General features: G+C 42.6%; 4 protein-coding genes across 11 annotated transcripts in view; 2 read left to right on the top strand and 2 right to left on the bottom strand.

The window, feature by feature from the left end:
- Positions 1 to 5: 5 nt before the first annotated feature.
- Positions 6 to 4134, top strand: irf3 (interferon regulatory factor 3). Its single transcript, XM_049758313.2, has 11 exons — positions 6 to 165; positions 869 to 1035; positions 1628 to 1799; positions 1859 to 1923; positions 1989 to 2037; positions 2106 to 2171; positions 2299 to 2532; positions 2632 to 2722; positions 2808 to 3097; positions 3171 to 3295; positions 3365 to 4134. Exons 2-11 carry the CDS (start codon positions 871 to 873, stop codon positions 3473 to 3475), a joined length of 1368 nt encoding a protein of 455 aa, XP_049614270.1. The 5' UTR covers positions 6 to 165; positions 869 to 870; the 3' UTR covers positions 3476 to 4134.
- On the bottom strand, positions 3627 to 11135 carry LOC125990911 (synembryn-A). 8 transcript variants are annotated; one of them, XM_049758281.1, is made up of 19 exons: positions 10985 to 11026; positions 10558 to 10665; positions 9764 to 9862; positions 9062 to 9121; positions 8589 to 8642; positions 8343 to 8501; positions 8097 to 8190; positions 7978 to 8025; positions 7603 to 7620; positions 7299 to 7388; positions 6562 to 7133; positions 6352 to 6487; positions 5919 to 6107; positions 5726 to 5820; positions 5502 to 5652; positions 5235 to 5330; positions 5021 to 5165; positions 4639 to 4918; positions 3627 to 4393 (listed from the first exon to the last, which is right to left on the bottom strand). In XM_049758281.1, exons 7-19 carry the CDS (start codon positions 8184 to 8186, stop codon positions 4267 to 4269), a joined length of 2037 nt encoding a protein of 678 aa, XP_049614238.1. In that variant the 5' UTR covers positions 8187 to 8190; positions 8343 to 8501; positions 8589 to 8642; positions 9062 to 9121; positions 9764 to 9862; positions 10558 to 10665; positions 10985 to 11026; the 3' UTR covers positions 3627 to 4266. The 8 variants fall into 8 exon arrangements, with proteins under 8 accessions (XP_049614238.1, XP_049614246.1, XP_049614241.1 ...); XM_049758289.2 differs by lacking the exon at positions 8589 to 8642; XM_049758284.2 differs by lacking the exons at positions 8589 to 8642; positions 10558 to 10665 and having other exon boundaries at positions 10985 to 11135.
- The window catches only part of LOC125990902 (integrin alpha-M), a 58747-nt gene continuing 45027 nt past the window's right edge, over positions 9708 to 23427 (bottom strand). Inside the window, exon 28 of the transcript XR_011086146.1 lies at positions 9708 to 9718. The gene's annotated coding sequence lies outside the window, so the exon portion shown is untranslated. The remainder of the gene's footprint in view (positions 9719 to 23427) is intronic.
- On the top strand, positions 12138 to 22092 carry LOC125990901 (transient receptor potential cation channel subfamily M member 4). The gene is made up of 28 exons (XM_049758251.1): positions 12138 to 12282; positions 13329 to 13390; positions 13454 to 13631; positions 13713 to 13893; positions 14242 to 14411; positions 14570 to 14747; positions 15384 to 15448; positions 15546 to 15779; positions 16479 to 16581; positions 16661 to 16782; positions 16843 to 17124; positions 17218 to 17319; positions 18376 to 18504; positions 18575 to 18704; positions 18801 to 18946; positions 19014 to 19126; positions 19201 to 19314; positions 19389 to 19438; positions 19496 to 19734; positions 19818 to 19933; positions 20293 to 20425; positions 20490 to 20664; positions 20734 to 20899; positions 20971 to 21152; positions 21233 to 21365; positions 21426 to 21498; positions 21562 to 21655; positions 21732 to 22092. The coding sequence occupies exons 1-28, from the start codon at positions 12220 to 12222 to the stop codon at positions 21752 to 21754; spliced, it is 3756 nt and encodes a 1251-aa protein (XP_049614208.1). The 5' UTR covers positions 12138 to 12219; the 3' UTR covers positions 21755 to 22092.

The raw sequence follows: 23427 nt of genomic DNA, 5'->3' as shown, positions 1-23427 counted from the left end.
TAGTTGGGAAATCCAGATGACGTCTGGAAAACGAAAGTGAAATCTCGGTGTGGTTTCCAGGGAAAGCACTTAAATGCTGAGGTTCAAAAGTCCGCAGTTCATATTGCCATTTGGAGAGCGACGCAAACGGAACACAACGCATCCAAAGCTTGACTACTTTTCCAGGTAAAATATTAAGATTTGTGGTATTATTTATGGTAGCTTCCGTCCGTGACATTATTAGAGCCACGATGTTTTTCTACTTTGTAAGACGGAATAGCATATTCGAATACCGTTATTGAAACCCGAACCCGATAAATTTTTCAATATAGATAAATGTATTTTTATATGAAGAAATAAAAAAGAGGCGAGGATGCGACTTTAACAGCTCCTGCAGTTTTTGTTGCGGGAGAATTGTGTAAGTAGTTGTGGTATATTAATTTAGCGCTCCTGCAGTTTTTGTGAAAGTAAAGTAAGTAGTTGTGGTATGTTAATTTAATGACGAAATCACGTTTCAAAAAAACTTGAAAAACATGATTGTGATCATTTTATTCATTGTTGGATTTGAAATCCATTTTGACGTCTATGATACAGTGCCGCCCTCTAGTGGTCAGGAATGTTTAGAGCTGTAAAGGCTGAAATAGGAAGGTGGATGGTTTAAAAAAAAAAACTTTAGAATGACTTAACTCGTTTTTATAATTTTTGTACCACAAAACCTGCCATTCAAAAGGTGTGTGAAGACTTTTTATATCCATTGTATATAAATTGAGGTTTTAAAACCAGTATGGTGTTCAGTTGTCATGGAAGCTATTCATACATTGCCAAAAAAAAAAAAAAGCAATGTGCATGCTGTTTATATTCAGTTTAAAATGTGTCCTTACTTTGATAGAGATGGCTCATCCCAAACCTCTGCTCATCGAGTGGCTTCGGGATCAGATTAACAGCGGCAGTTATCCTGGCGTCTGCTGGACCAACCAGCAGCATACTGAATTTTGCATCCCTTGGAAGCACGCTTTGAGACAAGACTCTTCTGAGAGTGATGTTCTCATCTTCAAGGTACGGAATTGCACATCTGTTCAAATGTGTGTGAAAAATATGGTGGTTAATTTGAATTTAAATATATATTTTTTCATATATAACAACATTTATTTGAAATAATTTATGAACATTTGAAATCAGAATTTTTATATGTAATTTAATTCTAATTTATCAACTGACCTGTTCATAAACTAAATTAAATATTATTATTTATGCATATTAAAATGAATGCATTTTAACAAAGTAATATTAGTGGGAGGGTGCAATATTAACAAATATTACAGGCCTCTTGTTCATTTACAGCGAATGTAAAAAGAATACACACCCCTCTTGAAACTGCTTATCACCTAAAAGAAAAAAAAAACATCTTACCGACAAGTGTGGTGGTGACGTCATCATAGTTCAAGCTGTTGTTCTCTAGCTGGACCTGCAGCCTTTAGACAAGGTGGAAGAAATTAGGAACGGTTCCAAATGATTAAACACAAAACTTTAAGAAATTTAAAAACTCAGAAGAAAAAGCCTACAGATTAATCGAACTTTATTTGGGTTCCATTAGAGGCACCCCCGATGCCTGAATAGTTGTTCTTGTGCAATTTGAATGTGTGTCTAGAACTGGGCCAAAGTGAGCGGCAAAGGGAACATCAACGGAGATTCCTCAGTGTGGAAGAGAAACTTCCGCTCCGCGCTGCGAGCCAAAGGGTTCGAATTGATCTTGGACAACAAGAATGACACCTCAAACCCTCACAAGGTGTATCGCTGGCCGAATCAGTCGACTTCAGAAGGTGAGCCACAGATTGCTCACTGAATTTTATCGATAATATATATATTTTTTTCTTTTTAGACATGTTTTCCGCTGCATCACCCAGCCAACATGAGCCGGATCACCGTGAAAGTCCTCCCATCCAAGTACGTGCATGTGTTGTGTGTGTTGGCCTTCTCGAAAAACGCAATCAAATATGTCTGCCTTTTAGACCTACGTTCTCTCATTCACGGATGAGAATCTCTGTCATCCAATCCAAGGTGAGTGTCGCCCGTATTAATAAGTCGAATGACGGCCTTCCCTGGTCTAAATCAAAATTTGCTGACAGAATCCACCCCCCATGAGGACATTCTGCAAAGATGTCTCACGGGTCTCAACATTGGGCCTCAAGCAGGTACCAGCAATTTTATTCACCCTTAAAACTGCTGGATTCAAATCATCCAACAATGCGGCAGTGAGCCCATAAGGTACCTTTCTTTGCACTGTAGATTTATTCACTTCTTCCCAACTTTTTCCGGCAGCCTATGAGTTTCCTCCCGAGCAACAGGAGTTCCAGCGTCAGCCTGTGATTGGCAGCGGTGCGTTGCCGTGGCAACAGTTGTATCCAGTAGGGGTAGAGGATGCGGTCAGCGAAGCTGGTTTCCCCGGGCAACCGGCGCATCCGATGGAGGGAGCTGTGGACGAGGCGTTCGAGGGCCAATTAGCAAAGCAGTTTTTAGATGATGTTAATAAAACCAAGGATGGAGATCATCTCAGTAAGTGAAATTAAACTGTCAAGATTTTGAATGACAATAAATATATTATTTATCATGAATATCAACTAAGGCAATACATTTTCTCTCTTACGTGTTCAGAGACCGGATTCCGGATAATTGTGCACTACAGAGGGAAGAAGGTGTTGGAGGAGCCGGTTGCCAACGAAGCTGGATTCCGCTTAGTTTACAGGTAACGTCAAAACAAAAACTGTTATACTGCAACCTAGTGGCCAAGTTACTGAAGGGCACAAGAATTCAAAACATGTCAACTTCAGGCCCGAACAGGCGGTGCCGGTGTTGGACCACGAATCGGGCCTGACTCTGGTCTCCTTGCCGAGACCGGTCAACATCAAGGATCAAACCCAAGCCAAGCTGACACAGTGCATCCTGGACAAGCTGGGCGGGGGCTTGGACATTGGCGTGTCGGGCGACGTCGTTTACGGCCAGAGACGAGGTGAAAGCAAAGCCTTTTGGAGCTTCTCAGAGTTTGACCAGAGTGGAGTCCCACGGGAAATTTCCAAACTGCAGCCGGACCCGCTTTACCCGTTCAAGGACTTTCTCCGTGGTAGGATTATCCCCGCCCCCCTTCATCTCATGTGTGGCATTTATGGTTAGATTGATAGTTCTGTCTCCTTCAGGAATCCTGGACTTCATATCAATTGAAGGTACACCATGTGCATCCTGCTCTCTTTTCCTGTGCTTGGGTGAGAAATGGCCTGACCCACAAAAGGGTCCTTTGTCCAAGAAACTCATCACAGTGGAGGTGAGGTCTACTGTTACTGCATTATTGTATTGATTAAGATATTAAGAAAATGATCCACACCTTTGTCAGGTGGTGCTCACATCTTTGGAGCTCTTGAAGAACATGGCGGTGGAGGGCGGCGCGTCCTCTTTGAAATCCGTCGACCTGCAAATGTCGCTGGAAGAGATGATCCTAGGCTGACACCGGGCCTTATTATTTTTTTTTTTGGACACATCATGCTCTCAGGGTGTATTTAAGGGTGTATTTAAGGTTTACATTTTTCCTTACCTTTCCTCGTGCCGCTGCAAAAAACTGCTTCGTGTGCAAGCGCAATGAAGGAGAATGCCAGTCATCCTGTTCTCATCATTTGTTTAATCACTATAATCACGTCAGTCTTCATCAGATGAAAAATGACTTTCAATATAATAACATATAATGCTGACTAATTATGAAATGAGAAGATGCATCTTAAATCACAAAAATCACAACATCTGTCATTTTCATTCAACAGCTTGTCTCCTATGTGTCTTACCTCGAGAAAATTTGGAAAAAAATTCCATAAATGTCTAAATAAATAAGAAATCTAAAGGGAAGGAAAATGTCTAAAAAGTGAATGTCCATCTCTTGGTTGTCACTCATCTTACCTACTATCATAAATATTTAAGCATTAAAACAGGTTCTCAAAGTGGGACCAGGGACCCCTCACAGGGGTGAAATATTTCCGAGAGCCCTCCTCCTATCACCAACAAAAAAGACTTTTCCAAGATAAAATCATAATCTTATTGTAGATATATTTTTTTACAGGCTACAAAAGTGAATTTCAAAAATACATCTTTATTCTCATAATAAGACTAATAGAATTTTTTTTTCTAAATTTACCTTAATTAATTTTGAAGACCCTCAAGGTACGGTTACCGGACCCCCGGGGGGTCCCCAGCCCTTTGTTTGAGAACCACTGCAGTAAAAGGATATTTGAATGATAAAATTGTACTTCATTGATTCTTCTCAACTTCATCTGTATCTGAGGCCGATTCTTCGGTGAGGCTGTCCTCCCGCAGTCCTGCCATGGGGACCAGCTTCCCATCAGCGTCCACTCCCATTGGCTGAATGATGTTATCCCTGAAAACATTTCAGATGATTTAATACAGGCAATCAAACTGGAATGGAGATTTACTATAATCCGTGTCATGTTAGCAAAAACAAGGCAAAGCCATGTCAGATATAAAAGTAGTGCTTGGGAATCATCTTTGGTGCATCTGTTATCCGTAAACGTTTTATTGAGGGGCACCAATTATCGTTTTTTTTTTTTTTTGCAATTCACATCAGGGTTCCGTCCCCGTGGGATTATTGTACCGCATGCCGACCTGGACAGCTTGTTGAACATTCTAATCAGCCTCTTGGCCTCTTCCTCCTTCTCGTCTTCCGTCATGCCCTCCATGGGGTCGGGCTGCTCCGCCTCCACTCGCCCCGTCACCGGGTTGACTCGGTCTTTAACTTGACGGTATTCCTCGGTGTCTGAGTCCGAGTCGCTGGAGTAGGTGGTGTCGCTGCACGAGTGTCGGGATGTCGGGCCACCCAAAAGGCCCCTGGTGGCCAGAAGGCCTGCCGCGTTGCCGTAGCCTGTATACTTGACAAAACGCCTGACTGGGAGGGAAATGGAATATGCAGTTTTTTCAAATATGTTGACATTTTTTTTTTTTGTAATTGGCATACACATTTGTTTTTCCCATAATGACGGCTGGTTACCATTTTCCTTGCAGAGGACAAAAATGAGGTCAGCGGCACAATGTTTGAGGTCCGTATCCAGGTGAGTCATGAGACGGATCAGGCGGCTCTTCACAGTGCAGCCTTCTTCCGGCCTTTGAGAAACATCTCTCAGGGGAGGCAGAACCTGTGGAGTTATTTCGTCAAAATATTGATGTTTCCATTACCGTCGCCATGACTTTGTCAGGCTCATTACATATTTCCTGATGTAGTGGCGCGTTTCTTTGTGTGCCCGGCAGCTCTCTGTCAGCAGATTGAGGATTGGCGTCAGTTTCTCTTTGACTTTATCGCCCTGAGAAGAGGAAAAGCACTCTGGTGTTGCCCACTGCACTGCAATAACCGACCTCTAATAAACGAGGGTTATACAGAAAACAGAATCTACGCAAAATGATCTGCCAGGAGATAAAGAAAATGTGTCTCTCTAGAATGCTGAATGGACTCTTCCTCTATTAAGATGATCTACCGATTCGAGACGCCTCTCCATAAACAGCAGCAGGATTTGGACGCAATCCATGTTGAGGCCGTGGCACTGCTCCGAGTCAGGCTGAAGCGGCACCATCAGGAGAACATCAAGACACTGGAGGGGCAGCGCCGACAACAGGTTGACTGTGTGACTACGCAACAAAAAAAAAAAAAGTCCTAAGAATGTAGTTTAGGGTTAGAAAAGATGAGAGAGAAAAGTCTCACCCTTGCAGTTCATCTGTGTCCTCAGGCATCACGCACTTCCGCATCAAGCAGAGACGCAAGATCGCCACGAGATGGCGGAAGAGAGCTGCATCATCCTGAATTGAACACATTTTTCAGGTATCTGTACTGACACCTTAATTTAAAAAAAAAAAAAATGCAGCAAAGATCATTTCCTGATAAGTTTCCAACTCACCTCTGTGGGCGCCTGCCTGTGGGATCTGTGCGTGACGTTGAAAAGGATTTTCAGGATCTCGATGATGCGCTGAGAAGCCTCCGGAGAAATGGCTGGCGCCGCCGGGTCCAGCGCGCACTCGTACTGCTCCTTCCACTGCGCCCCCAGGCAGCCCTCCAGAGCTGCTGAGAGGATTGAGACCCCTCCCTCCTGAGGGACGAATTGGTAGACTGCTAAAAGTACAAGTACTGTAACATGCAGTCTCTTCATTCTTGGAGATTTAAGCACTGTATATTCAATATTACTGTAAGGATTTTGTTGATGTAGTGATTCTCAGCTCCCACAAGAGGGAGCCTGCGCACCACATTTTGAGAATGACTCTTTTAAAACATGGATGGCCCAAGTTTAGCTTAGAGGCCATTCAAATTCAAGGCAATAAGAAGTCTTCAGTCACCTGTTGAAGCTGAGCGCTGAGCTCTGGTCGCAGTGCAGTAACAAGGAAGGTGAGTCGCAATTCGTAGAACTGAACACTGGAGGGAGCCGGGCAACTGACGCTGGAGGAGAGACGCTCTCTGAGGCCGCATATCAACCTGAAACGAGGTGTTGCGTGTGTGTATACCACTTGTGGTTTGACTTGTAAATATAAATGAAGAAAAAATCTCACCTGAGAGTGCTGAACCTTTCCTGTGCCCACGTACTGTTGTACACCAAATTACACAACACCTTCAAAGCCTCCTTCCTCTTCAGCTCCTCTCCCGACACGCCGTCGTCCTCCTCATCCGCGTTCTCCATTTTGCTCTCCCGTCGGTCCTTCCGCCCTTGCTCCAGCTCCTTGTGATGGATGCTGCCTCTGTGGCTGCTGGGCTGGTTGATGCCATCCAGATCGCTGCAGAGGTCTAGCTTAGCGTCGTCTTCCAAGGTCGACGAGCACTCTCGGTCCGGATCGTCATCGCTGTCGTCGTCCCCGCAACAGGAAGGCGTTTGGACCTCCTGGGCGAGGGATGCTATGATGTTGTCGTAGAAATCAGAGTCAGGCACGTCGTCGGGCTCGTCGTCGTTTGCTTCAGGGGAGTTCAGCCCGGCCGCTTTGGCCAGAGTGAGGAGAGCGTTGTCAGTCACCAAGGGGCCCAGGATCCTCTTATCTCGAGAGAGGATCCTCAGCGTTCGCAGAGTGACTTGCAGCAGGTAACACGGGATTCCTGCTCTTATGAACCTCACCAGCACCACGGCCAAACCCTAACGACAAACAGTGAACGGGCCGCCTATTCATGAATTTTTTTTGTGTATGTGGAACCTGTCATTAGCTATTTGCTACAAAACACACCTATTCCTGGGTTATTATACTTAGACTGGAATTACTGACGCCAACATTCAACAACAAGGCGATTGTAGGCTCCATACCTGTCGGAGAAGGACACCTCTGTCTGCCGGGTCATTCTCATTGGAGTCAGAGTCCGAATCGGTACTCTCTCTCACTTTATTCTTCCTGAACTGGTAAAACATAGAAAAGATTAAAACTGATTATCATTTATTTTTTTACATAATAAGGATCTCATTCCAATTTACACACAAATGCACTTAGTCAAAGTAAAAGCTGGTCTGGTTGAATTAAACGCAAAGCTATTATTCTGTTACATGAATGGCAACAGGTGAATTACAAAACGCACTGTCTACCATCTAGCGGAAGAACATTTAACCTCTCTACCTCTTCCAGTTTTCTTTGCTTTGGACGAGCAGCCGGCAAAGATACAGAAGACAGAACAACGAAAACGAGATCAATATTCCAAACAAAGACATACGGAGCGCTCACGTAGAAAAGACGGTTATGTGTCGGGGGAAGGAGGGGGGGGGGGGTGTTGCAGTCTAACAGAGCACGCAGGCAGAGCGGATCAGGGACGACTGATACAGCAGAATTACTAATCGGGGATGGAGTGTGTGTGTGTGTGTGTGTGTGTGTGTGTGTGTGTGTGTTGCTGCGGTCGGCTTGAGGAAGAAGGCTGGATGATGTACGGGGAAGAGACAGCGGGGAGTGACGCTGAGCGGGCGGATGCAGAGCCGTACGGTAAAAGCTGATGCTTACTTTCCTCCTGTCCCTCTCCTCTGCGTCGAAGAAGAAGCACTGGGCGTACTGTTGGAACACAGCCACACGCGGCCATCGTCATACACGCCGCAAAACGTGTCTCTGCGTGTGTCTCTTACCTCCGTGTTGAATTTCTGCAGCTGGGTATGAGCGAGGCTCACGTCCCCGTGCCTGATGCAGCGGATAATCTCCTCCACGTCCACCGGCATGCTTCTAATAATTAAAATGGAAGTTACACGACAATCACGGCGGGGAGGCGGAGATTAGGAGTTAATGGATTGACGAATGACCACCGAGCGCTCACAATGTAACGCCGAAAGGACGTTAAAGTGCACAAAAGACAATCGGACACGCAGTTTGCTTACCTTGACTGATTTTCTTTATCAATAAAACGATATTACAGAGGTGCGTTGTCACGGCGGCACTTTTTCTGAGTTGACGGACGCAGCGTGCGGAGTTCTGCTGGGTTCTCCGCTGTTCTGGTGGCGCTCCGCTTCTCCCCGTGTTCCCTCTCTCTCTCTCTCCTGTTAATCCAAGAGAGATGAAGGGGCCGCAGAGTTTATAATCCACTAATGGACTCTGAGTTTATATCTCCGTGATGACCGGCTAACCTTTTCTAGGTGTCGGCAGGCTCAAACCGTTTTCTCCTCTATGTATCTACCGTCCTAAAAAAAATGCCGTCGAAACAACGATTTACTATTACGAATACACCTCGCGTGTTGCGCAATGGTTCTCAAACTAGAGCTAAAAGCACTATACTCAAAGAAAAAATTATTGAGGACACTATTATTAAACAAAACATTCCAAAATGCAGCCCTGTGATTGGTTGACGACCAACGCAGTGTTATTTATTTCACTATTTGCCATAAGACAATTGCGCTTTTACTGAGATCAATTCATTCTCAAGTTCAGCGTGGAAAAACACCAGTGGGTGACATTCTCAAATAATTTCCGATGACTCTCTCAGATGAAGAGGATGTTTACATGCGGACTCACGAAGGTGTCTTGAGAGCTCCCAAAATTGCCCCCGAAAGAAGATCATAATATGAGTGGCACTGACGGGCTTTCCTGGCAGGATGCTCACCCTTGTGCCCAGTGGGTAGAGGAAGCAGGGCCGAGAGGTTCTCAAGTGTCCAACTGGTGGCTGCAACAACAGGATGTACACTGCGTCAGGGAGAACTGGGGAAAAAGGGTCCCCCGCCGAGCGCCCCCGACGTATATTTGGTGAAAATGAACGGGGCACTCGGGACGGATGACCGTTGAAACAAACATGGTCACTGATGGATGATTTCCACTGCTAACGCTTAATTTATTGCGACATTGTGACCAACTGTCCGAACACGCCGTAAATTTTACTCCATCACGACGGTATCGGACTTAGCTTACGTAATACGTATTTGTGCGGTTCTGTTAGCATTAAGTCCATACATCCGTTGGTGAGAATGTAGGTCAGTGGTCAAACTTGACAGTGTGCCTTTCTTTTTTTTTTTTTTAATACTCTAAGCGGAGTCATAATGTTCAAGTGAAATTGCCTGATTGACCCGAGTGAACTCCGTTTATCGCAGAGCGAATTTCGTAAAATATGCACGTAAATTGCTCGTTTTGCTCCATGCGTTGCAAGGAGTGGAGTTCAGGAGCTGGTCAGCTGAAGAGGGTTTGCTTTCTTTCAGCACGTAGCCCTTTTTCCTTTTGACGATGTGTCAGCGTGTAAATGAGGAAATTACAGAATCCGTAAAATTCACACGTAAGTCCGACTTAATCATCTGACGTGAGCTTTCTATGCTACCTCGTGACAGGGCGATGACTCAGCGCTCCGACGACACGGGCCGGCCAGATGCTGCTCGCGGTGGAGGTAAACAATAGATTCCCGGTGGGAAGTCGTGCACTAGAGAGATGAAGAAGGGGGGTGCGAAAGTGTTTTCTTTTTTCAATTTATTCACAGTTGTAATCGTGCTAGAGGTGATTCAGTTAGCCATTGTTTCTCATGAGGAATGTGTTCGAGAACCCAAACACCTGCTGCAATAAAGCATGTAAAATTGCAAAATTTCTACTTTTTTTTTTTTTTTAAATCCCTGCCTCCAGTTCAGCACCATTTTGAGAAAAAACTGCTGACGGCCTCAGGAGTGATAACAAAATCGCAAAACTAAAGTATATATTTTTTGTGGTTAGCGCGGGAACCCAGTGGTAACACGGGTGTATAATCCGACAAAGTTTTGTTTTTCTTCACATCGCATGTTGGGGGATCGGTGGGAGCGAAGGACGTTTCAGAAATAAACACGCTTAATGGCAAATGTGACTCAAGGGGAAAAGGCACAGGAAAAACGGGGCGATAAAGCAAAGCCCGCGGCGGAGAATCGGCGTTATTTTGGGCCACTCTGCGTTTCCTGCAGGTGATGGAAAAGAAAGAAAGATTTGTGGAACAATTGCTCAGCAGCAAGTGGACTGAGAGTGGCGGGATGTAGAGGAAAAGGGGGGAGGGGCGCATCGGGAAAAGGGAGGCCATTAGAATCAACGTAAACATTAAACAAGGTCACTTTGAGTGTCATGGCATGTTGTCGCAGTTACTAAAAAGTTGCTTACATTTAGCCGTGCGATAAATTAGGACGTAAAGGCCCCAGATGACGAGGATGGGAGTTGGCCCGAGTGACCATGAGGAAAGTCCAGACACGCCTCCTTCGCTTTTTCTGCCTATAAAAGATCCGAAAGCGACTTGACCATCACAAAGCGACACTGACACTACCTCTGGATTGAAGGTTCACTCTAAACAGCGGATTTTGCCATTTTTTTAGCTGGTAAGTGAACATTTTTGGAAAGAAATCCTTCCAGACCATAAATTGACGAAATTGTTTCTCCGTAGATCACTACGGTATGGAGATAGCCGTTCTGCTGCTACTCACTGTACCTTTGACTGTTGCCTCACCACTCAGAGCCACTCTCAGGTGAGTCAAGAGACACCTGCTTGCTTTACAATCTTTTTGTTTTTTTGTTTCGGGCTCTCATGTGTTACCTGTGTTTGTCGGAATCACAGCTTGGACAGCGACACCTCCGTTGCGGCAGAGACGGTCGAGGCGTCGGGGTTGGAAAGGTCAGAGGAGGCGCAGGAGCGGCACGTTCCATTTCTGAAGGTTGTTCCTTTTCGCTCAAGTGAGCAACGTCTGGACATGGATGCAATCAAACGCAGGTACCTAAAAAAATAAAAAGGGAGTATTACTGTAGTAGTATACAGTTATTTTAAAATAAATTCTGAACTGCTGTGTCATATCAACATGGACAGTTCGGTAATTATTTGTATTTAGTCATCCAGAATTGCTTTTATTTTTAAACTTACAATTCATGAAGATACTAGTTACGGGCAATCTGCACTCCCTAGGTTGTCTAGCAACGCACATTTCCAGTTCCAATGTTTATTTTATTCTTTTTACATTACTAACACACCCTTTCCTCTTATACCAACAGCTCGGCAGGAAGACTACTTCTTCGCCAGAGGCGCGCACCCCAGCCCGAATGCAATTTGAGCACCTGTCACGTCCACAATTTGGCCAACACTTTAAACAACATAGGCAAAAGTAACGGAAAAGAAAAATCCAGTGACGTGAGTGATCCCAATTCATTCGGCAGATAAGATTGGCGGGACGACGTACCAAACTCCTCTATTATGTTCAAAACATTCTGATTGACTGGTACTTGTTATGGATGTATATTATCTGCAAGTATATATTTAATAATGCTTTCAAAGAAATCTATTTAATTGTATTTACAGTAATATATTTATGTTCTGATTAAAACCATGGCAAAACATGACAGCTTGTGTGGCTGCGCTTTTCCCTTCCCACATGAATAATCCAGGCTCAAGTGTGATATTTTTAGTCCTGTGCAAGAGTCTTCATGTTTAAAAATTTGACAGCATGTATTAGAGGCAATGTTGATCCAAGAGGCTTATCGCAAGTATGTTTAAACTGGACAAACATTAGAAGTGCTCTCCAATAAATTGAGCTCCCCAAGAATCAAGTGTGATATTTGTGTGGTTGTGAGATTGTGGGAGGTTCAGACAGTATTTGCTTCTTCCAACCACACCCTTACCTGGGCGCTTTTCTTGCTCTGCACCTTCCTTGCTTCGTCTGCACGAACTGAGAAACTGTGATCAAATCGGAAGGGGAAATAGTCAGTCAATTATGGTTAAAAAAAATCCACAGTTTATGTTCCTTCCTGACATCTTCCTCTGAGGGGGAAAAAAAAGAAAGCATGAGAGACACTGGAGACGTAGCAGACGGCGGACACAAAAACAACAAATCTGAAAAGGACCAGGTGAGGGCGGAAAAAAAGTTTTTGCAATTGTGGAGGAACTAGTAGTTGTGAAAATTTACAGACATTGAATGAGTCACAATGACGCGTCCGTGTTAGCGCCCATTCAAGCATTGCGCGTTTGCGTTTTCCTTATCAAACGCGAGGGCATTTAAAAAATATTTCTGGAAGACGTTGGCGTTTAGCCAAGACGCTTCTAAATGATAATTTTGCGTTTATCGCGTTACGCGGGAGAAGTTAGCATCCGATAGTGTCAAAAGCTAGCTTAACAAAAACGGCTATCGGAATTTACACGAAACAATAGTGTTGTGTTGTCACTTTAAGCTGTCACCTGCTTTCAACGCTGTCTGGGGGTGTCTTTTTAAGAAGCAAAACATGAGACAAAGTCCAGTTTTGAATGGACTACACGTTAAAAACTCGGCGAAAAACTTTCCGCCGTTTTTCTCGAACATCAAAGTACAGTACAGTACCGAAATGAGTTATCACAATGGCCGCGTCCCATTTCTATTTGCTCAGCTGTCGTGTTTTGGTATCACGTGGTAGTACTTTCTCAAACAAAAAATGAAACGCAGCCTTCTTCACACAATTATTAAATACTTTTTCCTCGAGCAAAAAAAGTTATTTTATATTTGAATAATAAATAATATTTACTTATAAGTTATGCATTATGTAAAATCAATCTATTATTTGTCTCTTCTACTACAGTAAATGTACAGTTTTATACATTACAGCCTGTGTAGAAATAACCACTTATGTTGTCATATTTATATTCTATTTGTGACTTTGGAGCAAAAAAATAAGTGTATTTTGCAATTTATAATGCTTTTAACATTCACCCATTTCAAGTCTTCACACTCTCTTCACATACACACACTTGGGCAAACTGCATCACCTTGTCATAAGTCACAGTCGAGTGTTTAAATCCTGCATGCCTCACTAGTGTAACAGCAGCTATTTTTTTTTATGAACTAACAACGTGCCATGATTAGATTTTCCATCTCCATCAAGCTCAGAATTTAATTTGAAGTGACCTTAAATATGTTTTCCAGAGCTGGATCCCGAAAATCTTCAAGAAAAGAATTTGCACCACCTTTGTGGAAGATTCTTTCAGGTACTATGACATTCATATATCTCATGCTTTTTTATTGACTTGAATTCCTCCATTTTTTTTTAGTAATGGCGCCTTGTGCCAGTGCGGGGGGACAAGAGATACACATGCCTCCGTGGCTCTCGGCGACTTTTTCAGCACGGCCATTGTCAATCACTGGGACAGCGCCCAGCACTCCTCCGAATACCCAACGGATGCCTTCGGAGAGTTGCAGTTTGCAGGCGCCAGCAAGCGGCATAGCTACGTGGGTGTTTTTCTTTGGTTCTGATCGATCCTATTACTCCGCGGCACTTAACGTGAATTATTTTATTTGTACGTGTACTAGTTTTTACGCTTGTCATGGGACACACCGCCGTCTATGGTCTACACCCTGATGACCGCCCACTGGGGTCTGCCCGCTCCGAACTTGGTGGTGTCCGTCGTGGGTGGCGAAGGCAGGACGAAGGTGAAGACGTGGGTCCGGGAGGTCATCAGGCAGGGTCTGGTTAAAGCCTCCCAAAGCACAGGTAAAAACACCAAACGACGGGCTACAACAATCACATCGATGACTCATCGCGCTGACCTTTTCTAAGATCATGTGAAAAGTGTTTTTGCACTTGGAAACAAAAAAGGCCATGCCAATAAAGCCAGGGCCTCCTTGAGGGTGTGAAGTTAAATTTGGAACGACAATGGGCTTTTCTTCCTGACTAGTTTGCCAAATGCAGGTGGCACACGCTGTTCTCCCGCCATCTGAGGTCATTCCTACCAGCTTTCCTCTCGGAAGACTTCGGATCAAAGCGAAAATAATAACGCGGTTTCTTTTGATTGCTGGTTTTCTTCCTAGGGACCAATCAACATTTCTTGCGCCTTTTCAGGAGCTTGGATCTTCACGCCGGGCCTGCGCGAAGGTGTCGGCAGGTGCGTCGGCGAGGCGGTGAGGGATCACGCCACCGCGGCGTCGTCGCTCTCCCTCAGTAAGGTGGTGGCTCTGGGTGTCGCTCCCTGGGGACTCGTCCACAACCGCCAGCAGCTGGTCAATGAACAGGTTGTCCTCCCACTCTCACCCAATTGGATTTAGAAGCTAGTTTTCACCTTCTGCAGATGGCCCAATACTTCTATCTCGGAATCTCCAAAACAGAGTTCCTTGACTTTTACTGAAGGAACACCTGCCACGAACCTTTCCCTTGATTCTTCTTCTTGCAGGGCAGTTTTCCTGCCAAGTATTATGTCCAGAACATAACCCGGGACTCGTGCTGCCTGGATAACAATTATCAGGCTTTCCTGCTGGTGGATGACGGCAGCATGGGACGTAGAGGTGGCGAGACGGGCTTCAGGGCCAAACTGGAGGACTACATCTCCCACCAGCGCACGGGCATTTGGGGTAACTGCTGTTTTAAATAGAGCCCATTGTGTAGCTGAATTTTTTTTTTTTTTATACATTCAATCCGAAGGTCAGCTGCCTCCATTGTGCCCCCCCCCCCTCCCTCTTGTTGTTATTCTTGCAAGTAGTTTTACAAGGATCCAACCGGAATTCAAAGAAAGCACGGATCTTACTCCCTAATGAATCACGCTTTACTACCCCGTAATGTGTTATGCTGAATTTATTGTGTTGACTCCTGAACTGAAGGTATGTGATGATCCTGGCAGCCTTTGCATGCCCGGGCTTGCTTTTGACACGTCAAGTCAAGAGCAGTGCAACAACAGAAATGAACCAAATGCTTAAACTGCTTTAACTCATGCCTGACAAAAAGAAATGTATGCATTGATCATAAATCATAGCATTTTGGACAATTTTTAATTTTTTTTGAAGAAGAAGAAGAACACATCCACAATAATAAGAGGGTGTGCACACTTTTGCAAAGACTGTTTTTTGGGGAAAAGTTTTGAAATACTTGAATTTTTTTCTCATTACAACACAAAAACATTTGAACAGCGGTGTGTAGACTTTTTTTTAATTCCCAGCACTAATATTCTTACACATAGACTTCCTTCTGTCCCGTTTTATTTTTTTTTTTAGGCAGCGGCAGTATCGACATCCCAGTTCTTTGCATGCTGGTCTCAGGAGATGCAACTCTACTCGAGGTAAAACCGTGTTGGGTCATTCAGTTTTTTTGTGTGAACGCTACAAAAAAAAAAACCACACCCTGAAGAAACATGTTCCTATTTCCTTTGTTACCAGAGAATTGATCTCTCTCTGAAGAGCTCCATGCCCTGGTTGGTGCTAGCAGGCTCAGGAGGCACGGCCGACTTCCTGAGTGACATCGTGAAGAATTTATCGTTAGCGCCGGTCGTCCAGTCTTCCGGCGAGGGTGACAGTGAGGCCGGGCCCAGTGTGGATCTGAAAGACAGAGTGGCAGAACGAGTTCGCAAATATTTTCCCTCCGAAGTGGAGACGGACAAACTTGTTGAGCGTGTAAGTGCAACACCTCTATTCACACCTGTTGTTATTGTTTTTATTTTATTTTAATCTTTTTTTTTTTTTTTTTTTATAAGCAGGAAGGCCCAGCAGTAAGTGGGCAAATATTATTATTTTATTAAATAATTGGTATGACTTTATTTTAAAAATCAATTTATTTGAATTAATTAATTATTATGGTATGATTCAAATGAATTATTTTACCTGTCTGCTTTCAAAATGATTTTTTTTTTTTTTTTATAAGCAGCAAGCTGGAAGGCCCACCAGTAAGTGGGCAAATATTATTTGATTAAATAATTGGTATTATGATTTTATTTAAAAAATCAATTTATTTGAATTAATTAATTATTATGGTATGATTCAAATGAATTATTTTACCTGTGTCTGCTTTCAAAATTCGTTCCATGAGCGCCAAAGTTTGTCCACCCCCAGTTGTACCCTTCAATAGATGAACCTCTGACTTTTGACCTTTCTTTTAATGCCGCTGGGCTCAAAATTCCATCGAAGCACAGACAGGATATTTCATAACAGACATGGAATGTTGCCAAGTAATTTGCAGAGGGGATAAACGCTCACAAGATATCCCTTGCTACAATAGCCCCTTAATTTTTTTTCCTCATGTGCAACACCATCCACGAGACACCGCTGCTCTTGAAACAACAAACACTTTGTTCAACACTTTGTGGACTTCTCCAGGCTCTGAGCATCTACCAAAACAAAGACCTGATCACCATCTACCACGGAGAGCAGGAGGGCCCCAACGACTTTGACACAGTGTTGCTCAAAGCTCTAGTGGGAGGTAAAGTCCAAATATCTAATCCACGTTGAAGACACGTTTCAGGTGGTAGCCTAATTTTAAACACCGTACCACTTCCCAGCATCTAAACAGCGGGTGTCGGTCGACCACAGCCCGTACAATGAAGAGCTGAAACTGGCCGTCACGTGGAACAGGGTCGACATTGCAAAAAGCGAACTCTTCAATGGAGACATCCAGTGGAGGGTGAGTGGAAACGACACTGAGAGTCAGAAATGTCACAAATTGTAAAATGACCTCAACCAGTACGAAGACCTGGAAGACTCCATGACCGACGCCCTGGTCAACGACAAGCCTCAGTTTGTGCGCCTCTTCACCGAGAATGGCCTCAACATCCTGGACTACCTGACCTACGGCCGATTGGAGAGCCTCTACAGATCAGTGGCTGATGGGACACTTCTCTACCAGCTTCTCCAGCGCCGCTTGATGGAAAGACTCGGTACGCCGTCGCCCATGCCGGAGAGTCCCGGCAAAAGTGCAGCTGGGAATATTCACAGTGGACCAGTGTCTGAGCTCAGTCTTTTTGAGGTGAATTTTTTTTTTTTTGGTAACCATTCTGGAACATTTGAAATGTGTGCCAATCTTTATGATTTATTTTGTTATGTTTCCTTTTCTCCATAGGTGTCAAGAGTGCTAGAATTGTTAATGGGTGACGTCTGCCAGCCATTTTATTATGCTCCATTGGATTTGGAGCAAATCACATCCAAGAGGAGAGCAATGAGGGTAATTATTTGTTTATTCATTCATTTATTTATCGGGGTTTTACATTAAGATGATCAGTTTGCATGATTGAAAACACACGGCAGTCGAAGTCAATAAGTAAATATAATATAATATAATATAATATAATATAATATAATATAATATAATATAATATAATATAATATAATATAATATAATATAGCATTGCTGCGGGGCAAAAATTCCAATTTACTGCACTGGACTGAAATCATGTAAATTGATGGTGGAATGATGTTTTCAATTGCTCTATCGCCGTCTTGTGGTTAAAGTTTGAATGACATGCTTAAACCGCTATAATAGAATACAATACAATATATAAAATGTTTATATTAGTTATAGTTATAATAGATGTAGTTATTATAAATCATAAAATAATAATAAATGAAATTAACAATAAAAATAATAACAATAATAAGACTTATAATGACAGTGATAATTATTATTATTATTTTTTTATTCATTTTATTATTGTATATTTTATGATTTATTTTATGATTTGCATTAACTACATCTACTACAACTCTAAATAATATAAACATTTAATATATCATATTGTATTATAGCAGTTTAAGCATGTCGTTCAAAATTTTAACCACGAGATGGCGATAGAGCAATTCAAAACATCATTCCACCATCAATTTACATGGTTTCAGTCCGGTACCGTACGTGTACGTGTATTTTTGCCCTGCAGCATGACTATATTATATTATATTATATTATATTATATTATATTATATTATATTATATTATATTATATTATATTATATTATATTATATTATATTATATTATATTATATTATGTTAATATTTATATGACCTATATCAGATATAGGTAATATTATATTATTATTTATCGTTATAGTAGATATATATTATAACGATAAATAATATAAATATAAAACACCTACAAATCTCAAAACCTTTGCATGTATGTGTTTCTATCAATTTCAATGTGGGAGAGGGTTGAGATTATCACCATTTTTTTTTTATATGATCTCTCTTTATTGAACATATCCAACCTGTTTGTTGTCTTTCCAGCGCGCCAGTAAGCTGCTGCGTGGCGACTGTTTGTATCGGGAGAAGCGTTGCCTCTACCCCTGGGCTTCTCTCTTCATCTGGGCCGTCCTCCAGAACCGCAGCGAGATGGCCACTTTCTTCTGGGAGATGGTAGATAGAAGATGGACTCATTTAAAGAACAAAAGATTCTCGAAAGAACTTTTCTATTTCTTCTTTCCAGACAGGAGAGTCTGTACTGAGCGCATTGAGTGGCTGCAAGATTCTAAGAGAACTTTCCAAATTGGAAACTGAGACGGAAACCAAACTCTCGATGAAGGAGATGGCCCAGAAATTTGAGAATCTTGCACATGGTAAAAGCAGAAACATTTAGCAATATTAAGCTAAAGTCAAATAGCGTCATTTTGTGTGGTTATTTCATATTTTATTATTTATTTCCTGAATTTCAGATGTCTTCAGTTCTTGTTACCGTAGCAACGAAAGTCGTTCCTTCACTTTACTGATTCGCAAATCGCCGGTGTGGTGCGGGACCACTTGCCTCCAAATGGGCATGAGTGCGGACGCGCGTCTTTTCTTCAGCCACGATGGAGTCCAGGTGACTCGCTTTGTTCCCACCAACGCACGGGCAGATCTCTTAGAACGGAATCTTTTTCCTCTTTCAGTCTCTGTTGTCCCAAATTTGGTGGGGTGACATGAAGAGGAACACAGAAGTGTGGAAACTCTTGCTCACCTTCTTCTGCCCCGTCCTCTGCTACACCAACTTGATCTCCTTCAGGTAACTTCTCGTGAAGAATATCCGTGACTTGTGTGTATATATATATATATCGGGGTGTTCCTTCCACCTTGCAGGACACCAGAGGAGAACCCACAGGAGAAAAATTTCAATCCCAGCGAGGACCCCGTGGGTCGAGACAACAGCCTCTACGGCACCACCGTCTTCTCCTTCTCTGACATCAAGCACATGTAATCAACTCGTAGCAAATTTCATCTTTAATGGCGTCCACAAAACTGAAATCATATTTTGGTTCCACCTCAAGTGAAGCAGACTCCCAAGGACTCTACACTCCCAGAACTGCCACCATCAGAGGTGAGTCACCCCCGTTTTGTGAAGATGTCTAAAATCCTCATTGGAGTTTTCGTCCAGGCCGACCTCTCGCCCCAAGAGCTCCTGCGCGGCCGTTCATCGTGTCCAGATGGCGTCAGTTCTGGTTCGCGCCAGTCACCTCCTTTTTGGGGAACGTCCTCATGTACTTCCTCTTTCTGCTGCTTTTCGCCTACGTGCTGCTGGTGGATTTCAAACCGCCGCCCCCCTCGGGTCCCGCCATAACTGAGCTGGTGCTTTATTTCTGGGTCTTCACCATGGTGTGTGAGGAGATACGAGAGGTAATTTCACCCCCCCCCCCCCTCCCATCACCAAGATTGCAATTCCCACAATGTCTTTTTAACTAATGTCTTTCTTTGCCAAGACCTTCTTTTTAGGGACGAAGACTTTGCGCCAAAGACTCCGAGTGTACATTCAAGATGTTTGGAACAAATGTGACCTCACCGCCATTGTACTGTTCATCATCGGCTTAATCTGCAGGTAGTGATTCATCCACGCGTTGCAAATTCAAAGTTCAACCTTAATTGAACCGATTGACATTCTTGGAATATTTCCCGGCGTGTCACCTATTATGTTTTTAAATAGTCACCATAGAGATCCTCTCCACTAATGTCACTTTTGCTAGTTTTCCCGTCGCACCAGTTTTTGGCGGACATGACGTTGCTAGAATTGACATCTTTCCAATGGGTGTGATTTTTTAATTAAGGATAAAGACAAGTCAACTCCAGGTCATTACTTCAGTACACATTGTACCCGTGATTGTTTAAATAACATTCGTGAGAGATTCTCACCTGAGCAAACAAACAATGGCTGACGTAAAAAAAATATTTGTCTTGTAGGATGTTCAACTGGTCTTATGAATTTGGCAGAGAAGTTCTGTGTGTGGATTACATGGTGTTCACACTCCGCCTCATTCATATCTTTGCCATTCACAAGCAGCTAGGACCCAAAATTATCATAGTGGGAAAAATGGTAAGAATAAAAATTGATGAAACACCTTAAGAAGATACCAAAGGATTTTTTTTTTGTATTTTAGATGAAGGATGTCTTCTTCTTCCTCTTCTTCCTGGGGGTGTGGCTGATGGCTTACGGCATAGCCAATCAGGCTTTGCTGTACTCCTACGACCCCCGACCCGATCGTATTTTCCGCCGGGTTTTCTACAGGCCCTACTTGCATATATTTGGACAGATCCCCGTGGAAGAAATGGATGGTAGCGATGCACGATGGCGACCATTTTTTTTTTTTTGCAATTCTCTCTAACAGTTTTTAATCTTCCCAGTGGGGAAGGATTGGGACATGCCGTGCACCAGTAACGTGACGCTGATTGACGCCGGTGCAGAACCGTGTCGGATTACGAAAAGTAACTGGCTGGTGGTAATCCTGCTGGTTGTTTACCTGCTGGTCACCAACATCCTGCTTATCAATCTTCTCATTGCCATGTTCAGGTAGACATCTCACCCCCCTTCCTCCTCCATTTTTTTTTTTTTTCCATCACTCCTATGTTTTGTTTTTGCAGTTACACTTTCAATGAGGTCCAAGCCAACAGTGACATCTACTGGAAGTTCCAACGCTACAACCTCATCGTCCAGTACCACTCGCGCCCCTCCCTGGCCCCGCCCTTCATCTTCCTCTCTCACATCAACCTCTTCATCAAGAGGAATATCCGCAAGGTCTCGTCTGTCAAGATCCACCACTTTGGTCTGTGTTTTTATTTATTTATTTATTTTTTCCTGTCCATCAATGTCGGCACAAGGCTGAATTTATTTGCGTCTTGGCAGTGTTGCAACTCAAAGGCAAGACGGCAAACCGACTCATGACGTGGGAAACCATCCAAAAAGAAGAATTCTTAAGCACTCAAAGCAAAATCCAAAAGAGCAGCGACTCGGAGAGACTCAAGCGCATGTCCACCACGTGAGCCATTTCAATCCGAGTAGAATTTACGTTGGGAATAAAATGTCGTTTTTTTTGCAGGGTGGACGGTGTGATGAAATATCTGACTGAGGGCCGAGACTTTGACCACAGACTCAGGACTTTAGAGAATGAGGTAGAAAAAATGCAATTGGAAAATGATCGATCGGTCGTGTTTATGAATATTTTTCTCCCACAGATGGAATATTGCTCCAGCGCACTAAGCTGGATTGTGGATACTTTGGCGCAAGGCGGCACATTCAAACCCCCTCGGCCCCCCCCAAACCTGAGAGGTACGTTCCGATATTATTCTCACTACTACTTATCACACTTTTTATTATTATTATTATTATTTTTTTTTTTACACAGATTCATTCATACCATCTTCTTGAGGAGAGGGGGCGTGTCCCAAAAAGACCTTAACGGTTGCCATGCCAACTGCCTGCCAAAAGTTACTCACTAGAAGCTATCAATATTGTTACATTATCGAATACAGTACTGTTTTTTTTTTTTTTAAGTGCAATGTTTTTATTTTCAAATGCCAAACTATATTTATAGTTTACAACTGGAAAATGTTTAACACGGGTGGAGGCTAATTCACATTTGATGCTGACTTTATATTTGTTGTCACTTTATGTTGTCGATAAGAGTCACGCTACTTGAGGAAAGTATTTTTTTTTTACTTTCACTGTTTTAATGTTTTACAATAAAATGTCATTTACAAAATGTACACATGGACCGACATGATTGATCTAGCGAGTGTTAGCAAACAATAATGGTTAATTTAGAACCAATGTTTCTCTGCGTGAGAATCTAATGTTGGTGAATGAAACAAGTTTTGGTGCGTGTATAAACAAAAGCCGGGAAATCATAAAAAAGTCATAATAAAAATAGTTAAATCAAAATATTGCGGAGGTGAGAATAATGACTCAGCAGAATTTGCTAAACGTGATTTGTTTTTTCCAGTCAATAAAAGTTTCCGACAAGGACACTTTTTTTTTTTAACCGGTTTGTCCAATCCAGCTTGCTGCCACATAAAAAAAAAAAACTGGCACAGTGTTGTGAAGTTAATCCTCACCATTAAGAAAATCTTCACCATTAACGATGAGTCATTAGAAGAAAAAAAAAGGTTGGTGCACAACGCCCTATTTTTGCACATCTGATCAGATTTTCGCAGATCCTACGCAAAAAAATAAATAATTCTCAAGCGATAATTCTCCCACAAACATTTTTGACTAATTGTGGATTTAAAAAATTGAAATAATCCGCAAGAGCTGGTGTTGAATTTTACACAAATCATGTCTCATTGGTTTTCAGGATTACGAAAACAATCCAGATGGACCTGTTGTATGAAAACCATGTGTATGAAACGTTGAGAAAATATTTTAATGAACGAGTCTTAATTAGTTTGTTTTCAATTTGTTTGCGTTTGTCATACTTCACGGATGAATGCCACGGAAAGTAAAAATTATTATTAGCAATGAAAATGAAGTTTTAGTGATTAAATGATGATGCAAATTCATAATTATGCAAAATTTGTCCCGTTTATTAATTAACAGTTTTTTTTTTGTCTGACGATAAATCTTTGTTTGTTTTGTCTTTGTCTCCAAGTTCACATGCCACACAGGTCATCCGAACCTGTTGAGTCGGTCCTTTGACATCCCTTGTCGTCGAGTATGAACGGGCGGCAACAAATTACTCAGGTCGAAATTAATCTTTGCAATGTCTTTTGGGAACATAGCAACGAGGACTAAATTTGGACAGTGTTGCTTTATGTAACCTAAGAATGGAGATTTAATTAATGAAATATATCAATACATTTGAATTCTTAAAAAAAAACACTTTTGTAATGACATAATCAGATACTCTTTTCTGAAACGATGCCTCTTATGTTGTTGGGCCTGCGGATAATCCCGAGAGTTTTATTTTGATTCTCTAATGTCAGTTTACAAAAGAACCTTAAGAGTTGTTTGTATATGGTCCGATTCACGATTTAGTGGGATTTCACGCTTATTTACACGTGCGATTATGGCCGCTTACCTCAAAGGAAGGAGAGCCAATCAAA

Source organism: Syngnathus scovelli, chromosome 21 (genome assembly GCF_024217435.2).
Source record: "Syngnathus scovelli strain Florida chromosome 21, RoL_Ssco_1.2, whole genome shotgun sequence".
In the NCBI taxonomy this organism is placed as follows: Eukaryota; Metazoa; Chordata; class Actinopteri; order Syngnathiformes; family Syngnathidae; genus Syngnathus; species Syngnathus scovelli.
Note: the sequence above shows the minus strand (reverse complement) of the source record. Positions and strands in the feature narration are given on the sequence as shown.